Raw genomic sequence first — 17,514 nt, 5'->3', positions numbered from 1 at the left:
ACACAAAGAATAATCATCAGTATGCTCTATTGCATCAAATCAAAATATAAAGGTTACTACACTCTATCGGCCTATTTTTGGTCAAACATATTTTTTCATTGATTTTAATATTGGCTTGCAATGGGCGAAATTAGATTGTAGCCTAAATGTAATTCCAAAACTATAATTGGTTCTCAAAAAAATTAATGAAAAATGTAAGGAAAAGAAAATAGAGAGAAAATATTGAAGGAAAGAAAAAAAAATAGATTTTTAAAATATTTTTTCAAACTCATTCCACTTATTTTCTTCTATTATATAAAGATTAAATAAATTAAAATATATAAAATTTTAATTAATTCTAATTATATTTCATTTTTTTATATATTTATTTTTAACGAAATCAAATATAAAAAAACTTTAAAAAAAAAAAATTATTTGGGAACCAAAGATAATCTAAGTGAAAATAAAAATGTATTACCTTCATTGTTTGGGTTTTAAAAATGAATGTTATGTTTGGTTCCGGAGAAATATTATGGAAAGAAAAATTATATATATATAAAAAAATATTTTATCATATTTAGTTGTTCTATAAAAAAATAAAAAAATAATTAAAACTATTTAAAATTTTACATATTTTAAAGTTATTTAATTTTTTATATCAATTATTTAAAATAAATAAATGAATTTAAAATAATAAATAAAAATAATTTATTAAATTTTAATTTTTTTTTACTTTTTCCTCATATTTTTTTTCCAAATTTTTCTCCTCCACTTCGAACCAAACGTATTTGAAATCACTTAAAAAGAAAAGAACAAGTACGATATCTTTTTCAAAAAACTTTTGCGAAAACGACCTTTTTGGAAATCACCGTACGTATGCGGGCAGCATAGAAAGATGCGAAAAAAATAAAAATAAAAAATAAAAAAGTAGTATCTTTAGAAAGATGAGTAAGGATCACATGGTATGCCGGGCAGATGGAATGCCTGTGTAAAAAGAATTTTTCTTTTTCATTTTTTAATTATAAAATTTTAAATTGTATTAAGAATAAATAAAATTTATAAATTAATAAATGTTATAAATATCTATAATTTATTTTAATAAAAATAATATTTTATAAATATTAAAATTTTGAAATATGAAAAAGATAAATTAAAATAAATTTTTATTTAATATTATATATAATCGTGATAGGGTAGGATGAGACATGATCAGACTAGAACCACCCTCAACCCGTACCAAGTATTAAAAAAAATTTCAGACCACTAAAAACCCTTTGTATTTTTTCCAACCTTCTCTTTTTAAGGACAAGATAAGGTAAGTATTGGAAAAATTCAGACCCACAACCCTCCTTTCTATTATAAAAAAATTTTAAATTTGAAAATAAATAAAATTAATTAAAATAATATATTTGAAAAATAAAAAAAAAAATAATTAAAATAATATAAATTAGAAAAAAAGAAGGCTTGAGACGTTAGACAATTTTCGTTTGAGGTTGTTCTGCATTTTCAGTCTCCCCACTGATTTCGCGTCTGATTATTCCGGGCTCCATTTGGATCACGGAAATTACAAGGGAATGTGCATGATCGATTAAAGAAGTCTTGGGTTGTAGGGCATGGGAATTGATAAGCCTTTGGCAATGTGGTGGTGGATATAAGATAATCCTCTTGGGGTTGGGCCTAGGTGTCTTTAACAGATCCCTTCTGATGAAGTGCCATATCATGTGGATCAATACAATAACCAAAAGGCTTTCCAATGAAACATGTGATCTGTCAGCCGGAAGGTGTACTTAATATGTGAAAGGAGTCTGTAAACAGTCAATTCAAAGACTGTCAATTACAGAGTTGAGTACCATGGAAGTGCTGCAAGCTACACCTCCCCATCAAATTCCAAACTAAAAATCAAGTGAGCTGCTTCCCATGCTATTGGTTTGCATCTTTTGCCCATTGTAGCCCTGCATTTGAGGCACAAAATTGAATTAATATAAGAAAAAAGGGATTGGTACTGAAAATACAAAGTAAGAATTACATGTTATGAATGAACATACCTGATTGAAAATAGCCTACAATGTGGTAGCCTCTGTTCTTATTTTCTAGTGAATAGATAATTCATCCTCAAGTTTCTTAATGGACAAGTGAGCCATCCATCGGCCAGCATACAGGGACTGTAGAAATGAGGCAACCAATCTTTCCATTTCTTGTTGAATCACTATGTTTCCAGATATGATAGTTCCTCATGGATAGTTTTAGAAGTTGCAAGCAACCCTTGCTTCAGCAAAAGGACTGAAACTTGACACATTTCTTGATCCATAGCACTTCAACTGGTCTTGCATTTCTATCTTTTCCCTTCATGGCAAACCTTTATTCTGAACTGGAACACAATCAATTTAAGCATCACATATTAGCAAGATGAATTAAGAATAATAAGAACAAATTTAATATACTTTTCCCAATAAATAAAACCTTTCTCAAAAACTATGACAAACGAGAAAAGCGGGCATTGGATTCCTACATATGCACCTTTCTCTGTTTTTTCAACCAACATGTACATTGGAGAATTCTATGAATAATACAAGAGAAAAGCATGCATGTGTACCTCATTGAAACAATCTATAGAAGTGTGGAAAAACGCAGGAACAATCTATCCTTTATCTTGGAACCACACATATTTCGGAAGAGAATGAGCAAATTATCAAGTTTTGCAAGTGTCGATTTTGGTCCTTGATGCAGAGCAATGATGATAAATCAGTCCCCTGAGAGGAAACAATCTTTTAGCACAACGACATTCTCTTATCTCCCAGAGATGTGATACCATGCAGACTTGTTGACAGCTTCTCCAGGAGAGGATGATTAAAAGGCTTTCACATTTGCTGAAGGAGTAGGAAATTGAGAAGTGTGAGAGGACAAGCCTGAAGTACAAAGATCATTACTACTAATATTAAAATAGGAAAAAAAAAAATCAGATCTTTCATATGAATATACAAATATTGGTATTTCAAAATTAACAATGGAAGCACATATGCAAATGAACATAGAAATGATGGATCGGTATTAATAATTAAGAATCAGATCTTTCAGTAATTCATATCACATTCTGGTGTAGAATGATTGATCATACAACCTTAGAATGATTAATCCTCCCGCCCTATGTAATCATTCTATGTTAAGATCTTAAAACCTCATTTGTCTTTTAATCTAAAAATGTCAAAACTATGCATCTTGAACAACCGGGTATTACCTTTGATGTCTTTTGACTCTAAATTTCATAATAATAATATTTTGAGGACAATTTCAAGGTTGAGGCGAATTTTGGAATAAGTGAGTGAACACTGGACCCAAACCCTAGTTGTTGAAACCCTAACTGTGGAGTGAGTTAAACCTCACCTTTTGAACAAGTAAACCTAGTGATTGTACAAAAACCATCCTTTGTTCTAACACATAATAGCTTGCTTATCTTTAGAATAAATTTCTAAGTAAATTGATCTTGGGTAGGTTAAGAAAAGAAGCCTTATAAATGGAAGTGATAGTTCCAAACTGTTACAGGGCCAATAACATAAGAAGTGGTGAATTTGTGTGTAACGTGTTTCTGAATCTAGTTAAGGATTCCTTGAAGATAAACTAGTAACTGAGTAGGAAAATTGACTACACAATTTATGACGGAATCTAAGGTTGTAATTATGAATATTATAACTTCTCTCAAGGGTGGAGGGAAACTCACTAATAGATGGACTTGAGGAGATGAACATCCCCATTCGTTCAATATTTCATGGCCACAAGTGTTGCTGCTGTTAACACCAAAAATTGTTTCATCATCTCAAAAACCGAAACAAAAAAGAGGGAAAGGACTAAATTGGAGCACTAATTCTGATTATGAAATAAAGGATGGATCCTATTTGTTTATATACCCAAGTCTGCAAATGCAGCAGTAGGTAATTACTAAATAAAAAGGAAAGTTCTTGAGAATTAATGCTTGGAATAACTAAGAATTACTAACAATTATGGTAACTAAAATAAAACATAGATTAATAAAATACTGCAAAACTAAGAGAACTCACCGTTTCTTTGCAAGAAACTCTTCCTTAAGCAAAAGGACTGAAATTTGGCACATATCCTTTTCCATAGCACTTTAAGCAGTCTTGCAATTCTATCTTTTCCCTATTCATGGCAAATCTTGATTCTGAACTGGAACACAATCAATTTAAGCATCACATATTAGCAAGATGGATTAAGAATAACAAGAACAAATTTAATACACTTTTCCCAATAAATAAACCTTTCTCAAAAACTATGACAAAAGAGAAAAGCAGGCATTGGATTCCTACATATGCACCTTTCTCTATTTTTTCAACCAACATGTACATCGAAGAATTCTCTGTATGATACAAGATAAAAGCATGCATGTGTACCTCATTGAATATAAAGAGGGAAGTATGATCGATGCTTGTACTTCTGTGAACAATCAATATATGGGTGGAAAATTGCAGGAACAATCCATCCTTTTTCTTGGAAGCACCCATATTTCAGAAGACAATGAGCAAAATATCAAGTTTTGTAAGTGTCGATTTTGGTCCTTGATGCAGAGCAATGATGATAAATCAGTCCCCTGAGAGGAAACAATCTTTTAGCACAACAACATTCTCTTATCTCCCAGAGATGTGATACCATGCAGACTTGTTGACAGCTTCTCCAGGTGATCATGATTAAAAGGCTTTCACATTTTCTGAAGGAGTAGGAAATTGAGAAGTGTGAGAGGACAAGCCTAAAGTATATATCACACGTCATGAAAATGGATTGTAAAAAGATCATTACTACTAATATTAAATAAGGGAAAAAAAATTATCAATAAATGTGAATTTTTTTACGTGCCAGCACCAGTTTCAGTCAAGACATGAACTCTGCAATTTGAAACCCAAATCCCTTTACCAAAGTGTGGTAAATAACATCAAAAGAATTTCATTGTAAGTATTTAACCAGAGAAAAATATTGGTTAGATGAAATCTACCTGTACTCATACACATTGTTGCACAGATGACAAGGCATAAGATGGTAGCTATCTTCTATGATTAAAAAGTTAATGTAGGATAAATTGGAAAATATGATCGTCATTGCTATTTTACATATGATAAAAATGTAAAAAATTGCAGTTACATGAAAATTTGAAGCTTGAATTACATTTACTTGAAGAATTGAAGCAGGTATCTAAGAAGATAAAGGAGTGAGTGTCGTGAATGGGGCTTACCTTATTGTTGTATACTTTCATGTATTAGGACATTGGCGATGTAGGCAATCTTGAGCCAATCTTTTCCTGTTTTTGAGACACTGCCCTTTTAGAATAGAACAATCCTTGATTTGAAGCTCTGCAAGCATGAGTGGCAGCCCTCCCTTTGTTACAACAGACCTAAGCCTAAGGCAGTCCTCCAACAAAAGAGTTTCCAGAGAGACTAGGCTTTTGAATCCCATGGAGGCTACGGATTTCGAGTTCTGGAAATGAATTATGTACGTGAAGATAGTTGAGAGATGTGGAAGAAAAATCTGTCCACTCTGATGGAGGCCTCTTGGTATTTTGGCATTCTGAAATCACAAGGAATTTAAAGTTGGGGGTCAAAAACACTTCCAGTGAGGACACTACTTTTGGACAGTTACGTATGTTCAGAAAAGGAAGAGGTGTGAGATTTTGCAACATTGTCCCTGGAGATGACTTCAGAGATGAAACACTTTCATGTATAGGCTGACCGCTATGATATACGTGATTTGAGAAGTCAGACTCAAACTGTGTTGTATATTAATTACTACTTCTTGTATATAAATTTTCATTCATATGAATAAACAAATGTCGGTATTTCAAAATTAAAAATGGAAGCACATATGCAAATGAACATAGAAATGATGGATTGGTATTAATAATTAAGAATCAGATCTTTCAGTAATTCATATCACATTCTGGTGTAGGATGATTGATCATACAACCTTATAATGATTAATCCTCCCGCCCTGTGTAATCATTCTATGTTAAGATCTTAAAACCTCATTTGTCTTTTAATCTAAAAATGTAAAAACTATGCACTTGAACAACCGGGTATCATCTTTGATATCTTTTGACTCTAAATTTCATAATAATAATATCTTGAGGGCAATTTCAAGGTTGAGGCAAATTTTGGAATGAGTGAACACTGAACCAAACCCTAGTTGTTGAAACCCTAACTGTGTGGAGTGTGTTAAAAGTCACCTTTTGAACAAGAAAACCTAGTGATTGTACAAAAACCATCCTTTGTTCTAACACATAATAGCTCACTTATCTTTAGAATAAATTTCTAAGTAAATTGATCTTGGGTAGGTTAAGAAAAGAAGCCTTATAAATGGAAGTGATAGTTCCTACTTGTTATGGGGTCAATAATATAAGTGGTGAATTGTGTTTAACATGTTTCTGAATCTGGTTAAGGATTCCTTGAAGATAAACTAGTAACTAAGTAGGTGGAGGGAATTTAAGGTTGTAATTATGAATATTATAACTTCTCTAGAAGGTGGAGGGAAACTCACCAATTGGATGGACTTGAGAGACGAACATCCCCATTCATTCAATATTTCATAGCCACTTGCTGCTGTCAACAACAAAAATTGTTTCATCATCTCAAAAACCAAAACAAAAAAAAGGGAAAGGACTAAATTGGAGCACTAATTCTGATTATGAAAAAAAGGACAGATCCTATTTGTTTATATACCCAAGTCTGCAAATGCAGCAGTAGATGATTACTAAATAAAAAGGAAAGTTCTTGAGAATTAATGCTTGGAATAACTAAGAATCACTAACAATTGTGGTAACTAAAATAAAACATAGATTAATAAAATTCTGCAAAACTAAGAGAACATACCGTTTCTTTGACTCCAATAAATAAATCTACTCCAGCTAAGTTTGATGGTCTTTCAATCAATATCTAACTGAGAAAATGGGAATAGAAATTGGTGAATGTGGATTTAAGTATAGACAAATTAAAAACAACAAATTTTTAAACAGGGAATTCATTGAATAACTTGAGGCAAGTTTCATACTAAATGCACTAACTTGGAATCAGAAAACAATTATAACTGCATTAGATTCATCAAGAAAAAAAGAAAGATTATGATATTAATCTGTCTGCAGAAAAAAAATTATGAAAAAAGCAAAAAAAGAAAAAAAAAAGAAAAGGGCAGACAGATGGTTTTCAAATCAGATGCTGGAGCCCCAGAAAAGCCAATCATATTCCTTGTAGCTTACGGCCATAATTTACCATAAAACATCTTGGAAAATGCCTCAAAATAAGAGAATGATCCAATATTATTGAAGTTCAAACATAATTTCAAATAGAAAGTTTGTAACTTTCCCCTCTAAATCTAATCAAAATTAAATGAAACTAAACCAGAATGTGTAAAACCTTGTATATAACTATGACTTCAGAATCAGTTGAGAAAATTGTTGCTACCACCTCGTTATCATAAAAAAAAATTGCAGCTTTTATGTCTCTTAAGAGAAAACAAGAATCTTCTTTTATTCCTCTAGAAAGATGATCGAAGCTTAGTCCAGCCATCCATCCATAGCTTTGAAGAGATTTGTAGTTTTTCGGGAGACTGTTATCTTGTACAATGTGATGTAATTAGCCAAAAGCTGCAGGTACAACATAAATCCCTCATTATCAAAAATTGAAAACAGATTTATGGTAATGGATTGGACGGAATACAGTAAAATTCTATCAGAAAAGAGTTCAATTGACTAATAAGTGCCTTTGTTTCTGAAGGTGGGAACAAGAACAGGCGGTTCCTTTGAGCAATAAGATAAGAACAAGTTTAAGTGCATATTGAAGAGAAATGTTGCTTTGTAGACCTGGAGGACATGGAATCCTAATTTGGGAGTTTTTTTGGACACAGAGAAGTTGGAGTCATAGGAAGAGGCAAACATTGAGAAAATTGTTGCTACTGGCACGTTATCATAAAAGAATTTGCACCTTTTATGTCACTTAAAAACAGGAATCTTCTTTTATTCCTCCAGCAAAGATGATCAAAGCCTAGGCCAGCCATCCGTCCTTGGCTTTAATAGAGGTGCAGTTTTGGGATATCCCTTGAACTCTCTAAACCTGTTATCTTGTACAATGTGATGTAATTACCCAAAAGGTTGAAACAGAACTAAGCATTGGATCCTTTTGAATTTGAAAATTAGAGTCACATGAAGCAGACACTAATCTTAGAGAGAATCAAGTTTTAACATGAACTTAATATGGCTTTTCAAAACTGCTCAAAGACGTGATTTCGAAAACTGTAATCAATCATGTGTGACCCCCAAAATTTTGTAAAATGCTGCATCTAGCATAGCTCCTTTTTCAGAAGAGAATTTCATGTTTGGGATACTCTACCAAGGCAGATACTGATAAGATTCAGCAACGACCAGGAACTTGGCTTTTTGTCTACATCAGTCCTTTTTTCCTGCAGGTACAATCTGAATACAATGATTATAAAAAATTGAAAACATATTTTGAGCTATAGGATCTGATGGAATCCACTGAAATTATATCAGAACGAAGTTAAGTGCATATTCAAGAGAAGTGTTGTTTTGTAGACCTGGAGGACATGGAATCCTGATTCGGAAGTTCTTTTGGACGCAAAGAGAAGTTCGAGCCATAGGAAGAGGCAAACATTGACTATCATATGAAAAGGAAAACAGACCTGGACACCCAACAGTTAATGATGAAACTTTTAGAGAGTTGAGTACTCCATAAGTTGTAATGCTCTGCTCCCATTGTTAGTGGTGTAAGCTACACCTCCCAGTCAAATTCCAATGCCCTGCTCCCCATGCTAGTAGGCTGCATTTATGGTAATGAAATTTTAAATTTGGTTTGAATCTTTTTCCCATTTTAGTTCTAAATTGTGGCACAAAATTGAATTAATATAAGAAAATGGAGACTGGCATTGGTAATATAAAGTAAGAATTCCATGTTATGAATGAACACACCTGATTGAAAATAGCATGGGATATGGTGGCCTCTGTTCTTTTTTCTCAGTGAAAAGATAATTCAGTCTGAAGTTTCTTCATGGACAAGTGAGCTATCCTTGGCATACTGGAAATGTGGAAATGGGGCAATTTTTTCATTTCTTCTTGAATCACTGTATCTCCAGATAGGACAGTTCCTCATGGATAGTTTAAGAATTGCAGGCAGCCCTTTCTTCAGAAAAAGAACTGAAACTTGACACATTTCTTGATCCATAGGACTTCAACGGGTCTTGCAATTCTGTCTTTTCCCTATTCAGGGCAAATCTTTACTCTGAACTAGCACAATAGCAGCATTCCAGCGGGTGCATGGAGACATGAATGGGGATACAGATAGTGATAAACTAAAACACAATCAATTTAACCATCACATATTTGCAAGATGAATTAAGAATAATAAGATATATGCTTTCCAAAAATAAACCCAAGTCAAAAGCTTAGACAAAAGAGAAAGGCAGGCATTGGTTTCCCACAGGTGCACCCTCTTCTGTATTTTTAACCTACACCTACTTTGGAGAAGGATACAACTCCATCACAACTTCTGACAGCTCATCACATTGATTTATTTTCAATGTTTAAAGAGCTGTTAAGGATTAAACAAACCCTTCCCATAAACAACTTGGCCTCGAAACCACCCCCAGTGTATAACCAGGTGAGTGAAGGCACATTAACAACACAACTTTCTAACAAGCCCCTGTTGTATTTATTCACTTCCAATTTTTGGCATTCATCAATATGAAGCTTCTTCACAAAGGAAAGCAACTGACTCAGCAAGTTAATCAGTTCTGGACATTTTTTTATTGTAAGCTTTCCGAGGCAAGGAAATAATGCCTTTTATTCCCCTAGCAAAGATGATCAAAGCTTAGGCCAGCCATCCATCCATAGCTTTCAAGAGAGTGCAGTTTTGGGACTCTTTCAAGCCCTGTTATCTTGTATAATGTGATGTAGTTAGACAAAAATGTTGAAACAGCATTATGCATTGGATCCTTTTGGATATGAAAATTAGTTTGATATGAAGCAGACGCTAATCTTAGAGAGACTCAAATTTTGAAATGAACTTAATAGGCCTTCTAAAACCTCTCTAAGACCTGATTTTGGAAACTGTAATCATGTGCAACCCCCGAAATTTTATGAATTGGTGCATCTGGCATAGCTGCTTTTACTGAAGAGAAAATTTCATGTTTAGGATACTTTACCCATGCAGATACTGATAAGCTGCAGCAATGACCAGGAATTTTGCTTTTATATACATCACTCCCTTTTCCTGCAGGTACAACCTAAATTCCTTCATTATCAAATATTGAAAACAGATGTTGTGCTAATGAATCTGACGGAATATAGTGAAACCTGTCAGAACTCAAGAGTTCAATTGACTATTAAGTGCCTTTGGTTCTGAAGATGGGAACAAGAACATGCAGTGCCTTTGAGCACTACGATAAAAACAAAGTTAAGTGCATATTCATGAGAGGTGATGCCTTGTGGACCTGGAATCCTGATTTGGGAGTTTTTGGATGCAAAGAGAAGTTGGAGTCATAAGAAGAGGCAAACATTATCATATGAAAAGGACAGCGGATCTGAACATGCAACAGTTAATGATGAAACTTTTACAGAGTTGAGTACTGTGTAAGTGGTGTAAGCCACACCTCCCAGTCAAAGTCCAAACTAAAAATTAAGTGAGCTGCTCCCCAAGCTAGTAGGCTGCATTTATGGATTTGGTTTGCACAATATTGAATTTATATAAGAAAAATGAGACTGATATTGATAATATAAAGTAAGAATTAGATGTTATGAATGAATATACCTGATTGAAAATAGCATGGGATGTCATAGTCTCTGTTCTTATGGATGTGAAAAGATAGTCCAGTCTGAAGTTTCTTCATGAATGTGAGCCATCTATCAGCATACAGGGAATGAGGAAATAGGGCAGTCTTTCCAATTTCTCATTGAATCACTGTATTTCCAGATAGGATAGTTCCCCATGGATGGTTTTAGAAGTTGTGGGCAGCCCTTTCTTCAGCAACAGGACTGAAACTCGACACATTTCTTGCTCCATAGTACATTTACCGGTCTTGCATTTCTATGTTTTCCCTATTCTGAAGTAGCACAACAGCAACATTCCAATGGGTGCATTGAGATCGAGACATGAATGGGGACACAAATATTGATGAACTGAAACACAATCAATTTAACCATCACATATTAGCAAGATGAATTGAGAAAAATAAGAACAAATCTGATCTACTCTTTCCATAAAATAAGCCTTTCTCAAAAGCTAAGACAAAAGAGAAAAGCATGCACTGGTTTCCGCACATGCATCTTTTTCTGTTTTGTCAACCTACATGTGCACTGGAGAATCTCATGAATAAAGCAACATTAAATTTCAAGAGAAAAGTGTGAATAAGTATATCTCATTGAATATGAGGAGGAAAGTATGATCAATGTGTATACTTCTGTGAACAGAAACTAGGATTCTTTAATAGATTATTCAGTCATCGATTTCTACAGAAGGATGCTGAATATTGCAGGAACAAATCTATCCTTTATGTTGGAAGCACAAATGTTTCAGAAGAGAATGACCAAGATTTCAAGTCCTGCAAGTGTCGATTTCAGTCCTCAAAGTATATCAGGGATGATAAACCTGCCCCTTGAGAGGAAACATTGACATATCTCCCAGAGATGTGAGGCCATGCAGCCTTGCTAACAGCTTCTCCTGGTTACCATAATTGAAGGAGGCTTCCACCTTGGCTGGAAGTGTAGGGGATTGAGCAGTGTGAGAGGACAAGCCTGAAGGATATATCACAAGTCAAGAAGACAGATTTTAAAAATATCATTTCTATTGAAATTAAAATAGGAAAATGAATCATCAAGAAAGGTACAAATAGAAAACAAAATAAAAAAGGGAAGGAACATACCATGCTTTTGCTAGGTTATCTTTCATCTTATTTCCACTAAGACGATTTTTTTGAGAGAAAATAGAAAGAAGGCCCAACACCAGATCCAGTCAAAACATGGACTCTGCAATAGGTAACCCAAATTCCATTATGTCAGAAAAATAATGAGAAAGAATCATCATGTTACAAATGTAGAAGTGCCATAAATAAAATCAAAAGCATTTTATCCTAAGTATAACCAGAAAAAATTATGAAGATGAAATCTAGTGGTATCCATATACATTGTTGCACAGATTGCAAGGCATAAGATGATAGCAATCTGCCAAAACACCCACCCCTCAAGCACTGATATCAACATTCGAAAAAATTGCAGTTATATGAAAGATTGAAGCGGGAATTACAATTACGGGAAGAATTAAACCTAGTAACTGAGCGGATAAAGGAGTTAGTATTGTGAATCGGGCTTACCTTATTGTTGTATAATTTCATCTATTACGACTTTGGGAATGTGGGCAATCTTGTGCCAATCTTTTCCTTTGTCTTTCATGAACCTCTTCTTTAGAATAGGACAATCCTTGATTTGAAGCCCTGCAAGGGTAGGTGGCAGTCCTTCGTTTGGTACAACAGACCCAAGCTTCGGGCAGCTCTCCAACACAAGAGTTTCCAGAGAGACGAGGCTTTGGAGTCCCATGGAGGCTATGGATTTCAAGTTCTGGAAATTAATTATCTGAAGATCTTGGAGAGATGTAGGAAGAAAAAGCAGAGTCTCATCATCTGAAAAAGAAATCACATCTGGAAATGGGCCACAAATCATGAAGTGTGTAAGAGAGGTGAGTGTGTAAAGGCCCCACTCAGATAGTGGCCTCTTCATATTCTGGCATTCTGAAATAGCAAGGAATTTAAGGTTGGAGTTCAAAAATGCTTCCGTCGAGGATACCAGCTCTGGACAATTACATATGTTGAGCAAACGAAGGGATGTGAGATTTTGCAACATCTTCCCTGGAATTGACTCCAATCGCTCGCATTTCCAAAACGAAAGTGTCTCAAGGGTGGAGGGAAACTCACCTCTTGGAATGGACTTGAGAGATGAACATCCCCATATAAACAATACTTTAAGGCCACCAGTGTTGCTGCTGCCAATTGAAGGTTGCTGCATTATTCCCTCGGGTAGAGACTCTAGTTTTTCACATTCTTGAATGCGCAGCTGCTTAAGGGTAAAGGGGAGCTTGCCTTTTGGAAAGCCAATGAGAGATGGGCAACCTTTAATCTCCAAGTACTCAAGGGTACAGCTATCATTCATCATTCTATGGGGCAGTGACTTGAGATCCTCACAATTTGTCACCCTAAGAGCTCTTACCATTGGTGGGAAACTAGCATCTGGGAATGACACAAGTTTCGAGCAATTCGCAATTCTCAAAACTGTAAGAAATATGAGGCTTCCTAATGCATTTGGCAGCTTCTTTAGGCTGGAACACCCTTCCACATTCAAACATTGAAGATAGCGAGGCAGTCTTTGCCCTTCCAAGGATTCAACTCCATCACAGCTTTTGATCGCTAAATTTCGAAGACTACCAAGGCTTTCCAGTTCCAAACATGCCAGCTCATCACATCGATTAATATCCAAAGCTTTAAGAGCTGGTAAGGGTTGAGAAAACGCTTCCCATAAACAACTTAGCCTTGAAATCCCCCCAATGTATAACCAGGTGAGTGAAGGCACATTAACGACACAACTTTCTAACCACCCCCTGTTGTATTCATACACTTTCAATTTTTGGCATTCATCAACGTGAAGCTTCTTCACGAAGGAAAGCAACTGACTCGGCAAGTCAATCAGTTCTGGGCATTTTTTTACTGTCAGCTCTCGGAGGCAAGGAAATAATGCTTCCTTTTCCATCCAATCTTTCCATTTTGGCATATTATCAAACTCCAAAGACTCCAAAGATGGAAAAGGGTTCACAATCTCCCCATAGAACTCATCACCTATACATGTAATTTCATTCATCCCTTCAATGTGCAACTCCTTGAGTAAAGGTAGTCTGCCAAGCGGTGGCAATCGTGCGAGTTTTTTGCAACTTTTGAGACTCAGGTGCTCCATTTTTGTGAATGAATGATCTCCTAACCAATTTGGGAAGGTTAGTCCACCATAACACGCAACAACAAGCTTTTTCAAACTTTCATGAGGTTGTAGTAACTTGAAGACTTCCAATTCATTTCTTTCATTTCTTGAATCTTCAAAATCGCTGCTCCATTCCATTGTTAGCTCTTCAATGTTATGCCTCCCTTTTAAGTTGACTTCCTTTACATCCCTTATATTCACAATATTGTGCAACCCCGAGATAAAGAGCTCTCCTCTAAGATTCAACAAGTTCTTCAATTCATTTATTCCTGATCTTTTACGTTTGCCCACAATAAACTTGGATAACGTTTGCAAATTTATCAAGTCACCCACTCGTGAAGGCATCTCTTTTAGTTGAATTGAGCCGTTGATATTAAGATGCCGAAGGTTAATCAGATTCCCAATGTTCATAGGCAACTTAATAAGATTTATACAATTGCATAACATCAACACTTGTAGATTGTAGAGACAACTCACTGATTCAGGCAAACATTTGACAGCAGTATGAGACAAGTTAAGATATCGCAAAAGTTTTAAATCACCAATCCAATATGGTAACTCAGTTATCTCATAACCACTCAAGGAGAGCACCCTCAAATGTCTCAACTTTTGCAACAAGTCATGGAAAATCTTAGTAGTTAAGTAGAATTTCTGATCATTTATATTGACTGATAATGCCACAAGTGTTCGTAAATGCTTCATTCTATTGAATATTTCAAATCTTTTGAGCACATCTTTCTCACTGCGAATGAATGATGCATGACGAGTCCTTTCAAAAATTATCTGTAACTTGTCATTCTTTGTCTTATCATTATTCAAATTAAAACAAATTTCTTGGGCAATATCTTTAGCTAGATCATGAATTAGGTCATGCATAACAAAGTTTGACTTGTTATTACTTGATTGCTGAAAAAATGACCTTGATAACATTTCATCAAAATAATTAGCACCTAAATCTTCCATTTGAAGCTCATCTCCTTTTGATTGGTGAATGAAACCTTCGGCCATCCATAACAAGACTAGTTCTTTCTTCTCAAATTCATAATCCTTGGGAAATAATGCACAATAAGAAAAACATCTCTTTAAATGAGAAGGCAAATGATGGTAACTTAATCTTAACACTCGGAGAATGTCACGCTTCTCACTTGGTAATCTCCAAATTTCATTCTTCAATAGATCTTCCCATGAGTGATCATGTAGTTTAGAGCGTAAAAGGCCACCAAGCACCTTTGCTGCTAAGGGCAAACCACCGCACCATTTTGTAACTTTTTCACGAAGTACCAAATTTTGGCGTACATGGATATTTTCAGTTTCACAAGCATGCTTCACAAACAAAGACCAACAATCATCATCAGACAAAGGCTGCAGAGTGTAGCGTGAATCATATGCTCTCATCGTTCTTGCGACATTCGCATCACGCGTTGTTATTATGATCTTACTCCCTTTTTCTCCATATTTAAATGGCGTCTGCAGAGTATTCCATTGCTCATCGTGGTTTATGTTCCACACGTCATCTAAAACCAGTAAAAACTTCTTTCGAGTCAACATGTCTCCCAATGTCTGTTGAACTTTATTGAAGTCGTTGAGATCTGTACTCTGATTATGAGAGAGTGCACGGAGAATTGCTTCTGATATTTTCACCACATCACTTTCTTCTGATATGCAAACCCAGGCTATGGGGTCAAAATGCTTCATTATGCCTTCATCCTTGCATACGAGCTGGGCAAGCGTAGTCTTGCCGGTCCCTCCAAGGCCAACAATGGGAAGTACACCGAAGTTGCTTTCCCCTGCTTCATCCTTCAACAGCAAATCAACAATATCCTTTCTTTCTTTATCCCTACCTTGAACAGCTTCATTAATCAAAGATGTCGTGGGCGGCCGTTCCCAAGTAGAAGCTCTTCTTCCAGATGCAAACCTTTCCCAGCCGTGCCCAACCCCAAGATCCATTTTCAAACCCAGTTTAGCTTGCCGAGTTGAAATATTGTCCAACCGTCTACTGATTTCCTTAATCTTGGACCCCATCTCAACACTAAACCGAGCATCACCCCGAGGATTGAAACCAGTAAAGCAAGTTGGGATGAGGCTCCGTACCTTACTTGTGTTAGCCGCCTGAAGACGTTCCGCCATCAACCTGCGCCGCAACAGCTCCGTGGTGAACTCGTCCAGTACGTCCTCCATATCGCAAGCCAAGTCTCTGAGATCATTCAGCCATTTTTTCACGGACTTTCTTGTAATCTGCTTCTCTTCCGCATCGTCCAGCACCTCATCAATAATCAACAGTTCGTCCCTCCAGTTGTCAAGTTCACCAATGACATTCTTTTGGCGAGCAAACTTGAGCAACTCGGAGGATCCCAGCTTATCAAACAACAATTCAAGGGCAGACGAAAGAATAGCCTGTCCAACAACCTCCATTGTTTGTATCAAGAAAGCAAAGGGCAGGGCAGTAGAGATTAGCGAGATGGAAACAAGTGAAGACTTGAGCAGCTGCCAAAGAAAAATATGATAGGGATAACCGATTAAAACAAGGGGAAAAGTGACAACGGGGTCATGCATGGGGCAGCTGGCAAACTTTAGGTAACATTACTGGAGTAGTGTGAGAAAAAGGAAAAATAATTGATGGTGGTGGGTCTACTTGTAAAAGATTATTGATGCATGTATCTGCTGAGACCTGAAGATTAGATTTTAGAACAATGATTTCTTGTGTTTAGAGGAAGGGAAATACTTCCAAGACATCATCTAACCATCTTTTATTTTATTTTTTTGTTAATTTTTCGTTATAGTCCCTTCCATTGTATTTAAATAAATTTGATTTACTATAAGTGTGGTTGAATGAAAGATACCTCTCACGGCAAGAATAAATCTAATAATTGGTGACTTATATGAACAACATGCATGAACTAGTTTTAAAAATAAAAATAATTAAAAAAGGGATAATTTGGACACGCCACAATAGCATGATTTGAAAATAACGGGAACTTTAGGACTTGTTTTTATCATAACCATGTCAAAAAGTATAACTTGTTTAATAAATAAGTCGTATTTATATTTGATTGTTCAACCAGTTCATTGTGCCAAATTGACACTTTTAACCTATATAAATTTATTAATCATATACTTTTAAAAAATTAAATTATCAACTAAGCAATATATATCTATATATATAAAGATTAAAAATATTTTATAATTAAAACATATATAAAATCATAAAAAAAAATTATATTATAAATGTATTATAATTGATATTAAATAATTAAGTTCATTAAAATTTTTAAAAATAATCTTAAAAATTAAAGCAATTGAAAAATATTTTAAAATTTTAAACTGATTAAATTGATTATAATCATGTAAACAAATTTAATGGCTTAGAATAATGTTAATGAGTCAAAATCATGTTAACAGCTTGATGAATTACAATGATATTAACATGTTATCGTGTCAGTCCATATATAATATAACTTAATTTGTTTATTTAACAAGTTAAATGAATCGTATCATATTAATGATTTAATGGGATAAAA

The 17,514-nt window shown here is 34.9% G+C and overlaps 1 protein-coding gene across 1 annotated transcript; it reads right to left on the bottom strand.

The window, feature by feature from the left end:
* Window positions 1-1,747: 1,747 nt before the first annotated feature.
* On the bottom strand, window positions 1,748-16,552 carry LOC100259957 (putative disease resistance RPP13-like protein 1). The gene is made up of 15 exons (XM_059741562.1): window positions 12,946-16,552; window positions 12,349-12,822; window positions 11,902-12,004; window positions 10,791-11,773; window positions 8,954-10,253; window positions 7,953-8,804; window positions 6,846-7,615; window positions 6,514-6,575; window positions 5,216-5,547; window positions 4,383-4,696; window positions 4,032-4,158; window positions 3,695-3,761; window positions 2,573-2,885; window positions 2,025-2,347; window positions 1,748-1,931 (listed from the first exon to the last, which is right to left on the bottom strand). The coding sequence occupies exons 1-2, from the start codon at window positions 16,547-16,549 to the stop codon at window positions 12,350-12,352; spliced, it is 4,077 nt and encodes a 1,358-aa protein (XP_059597545.1). The 5' UTR covers window positions 16,550-16,552; the 3' UTR covers window positions 1,748-1,931; window positions 2,025-2,347; window positions 2,573-2,885; window positions 3,695-3,761; window positions 4,032-4,158; window positions 4,383-4,696; window positions 5,216-5,547; window positions 6,514-6,575; window positions 6,846-7,615; window positions 7,953-8,804; window positions 8,954-10,253; window positions 10,791-11,773; window positions 11,902-12,004; window position 12,349.
* Window positions 16,553-17,514: the final 962 nt, after the last annotated feature.

The sequence above is a fragment of the Vitis vinifera genome, chromosome 13, assembly GCF_030704535.1.
Source record: "Vitis vinifera cultivar Pinot Noir 40024 chromosome 13, ASM3070453v1".
NCBI classification, from domain to species: Eukaryota; Viridiplantae; Streptophyta; class Magnoliopsida; order Vitales; family Vitaceae; genus Vitis; species Vitis vinifera.
This window is presented reverse-complemented; position numbering and strand designations above follow the sequence as displayed.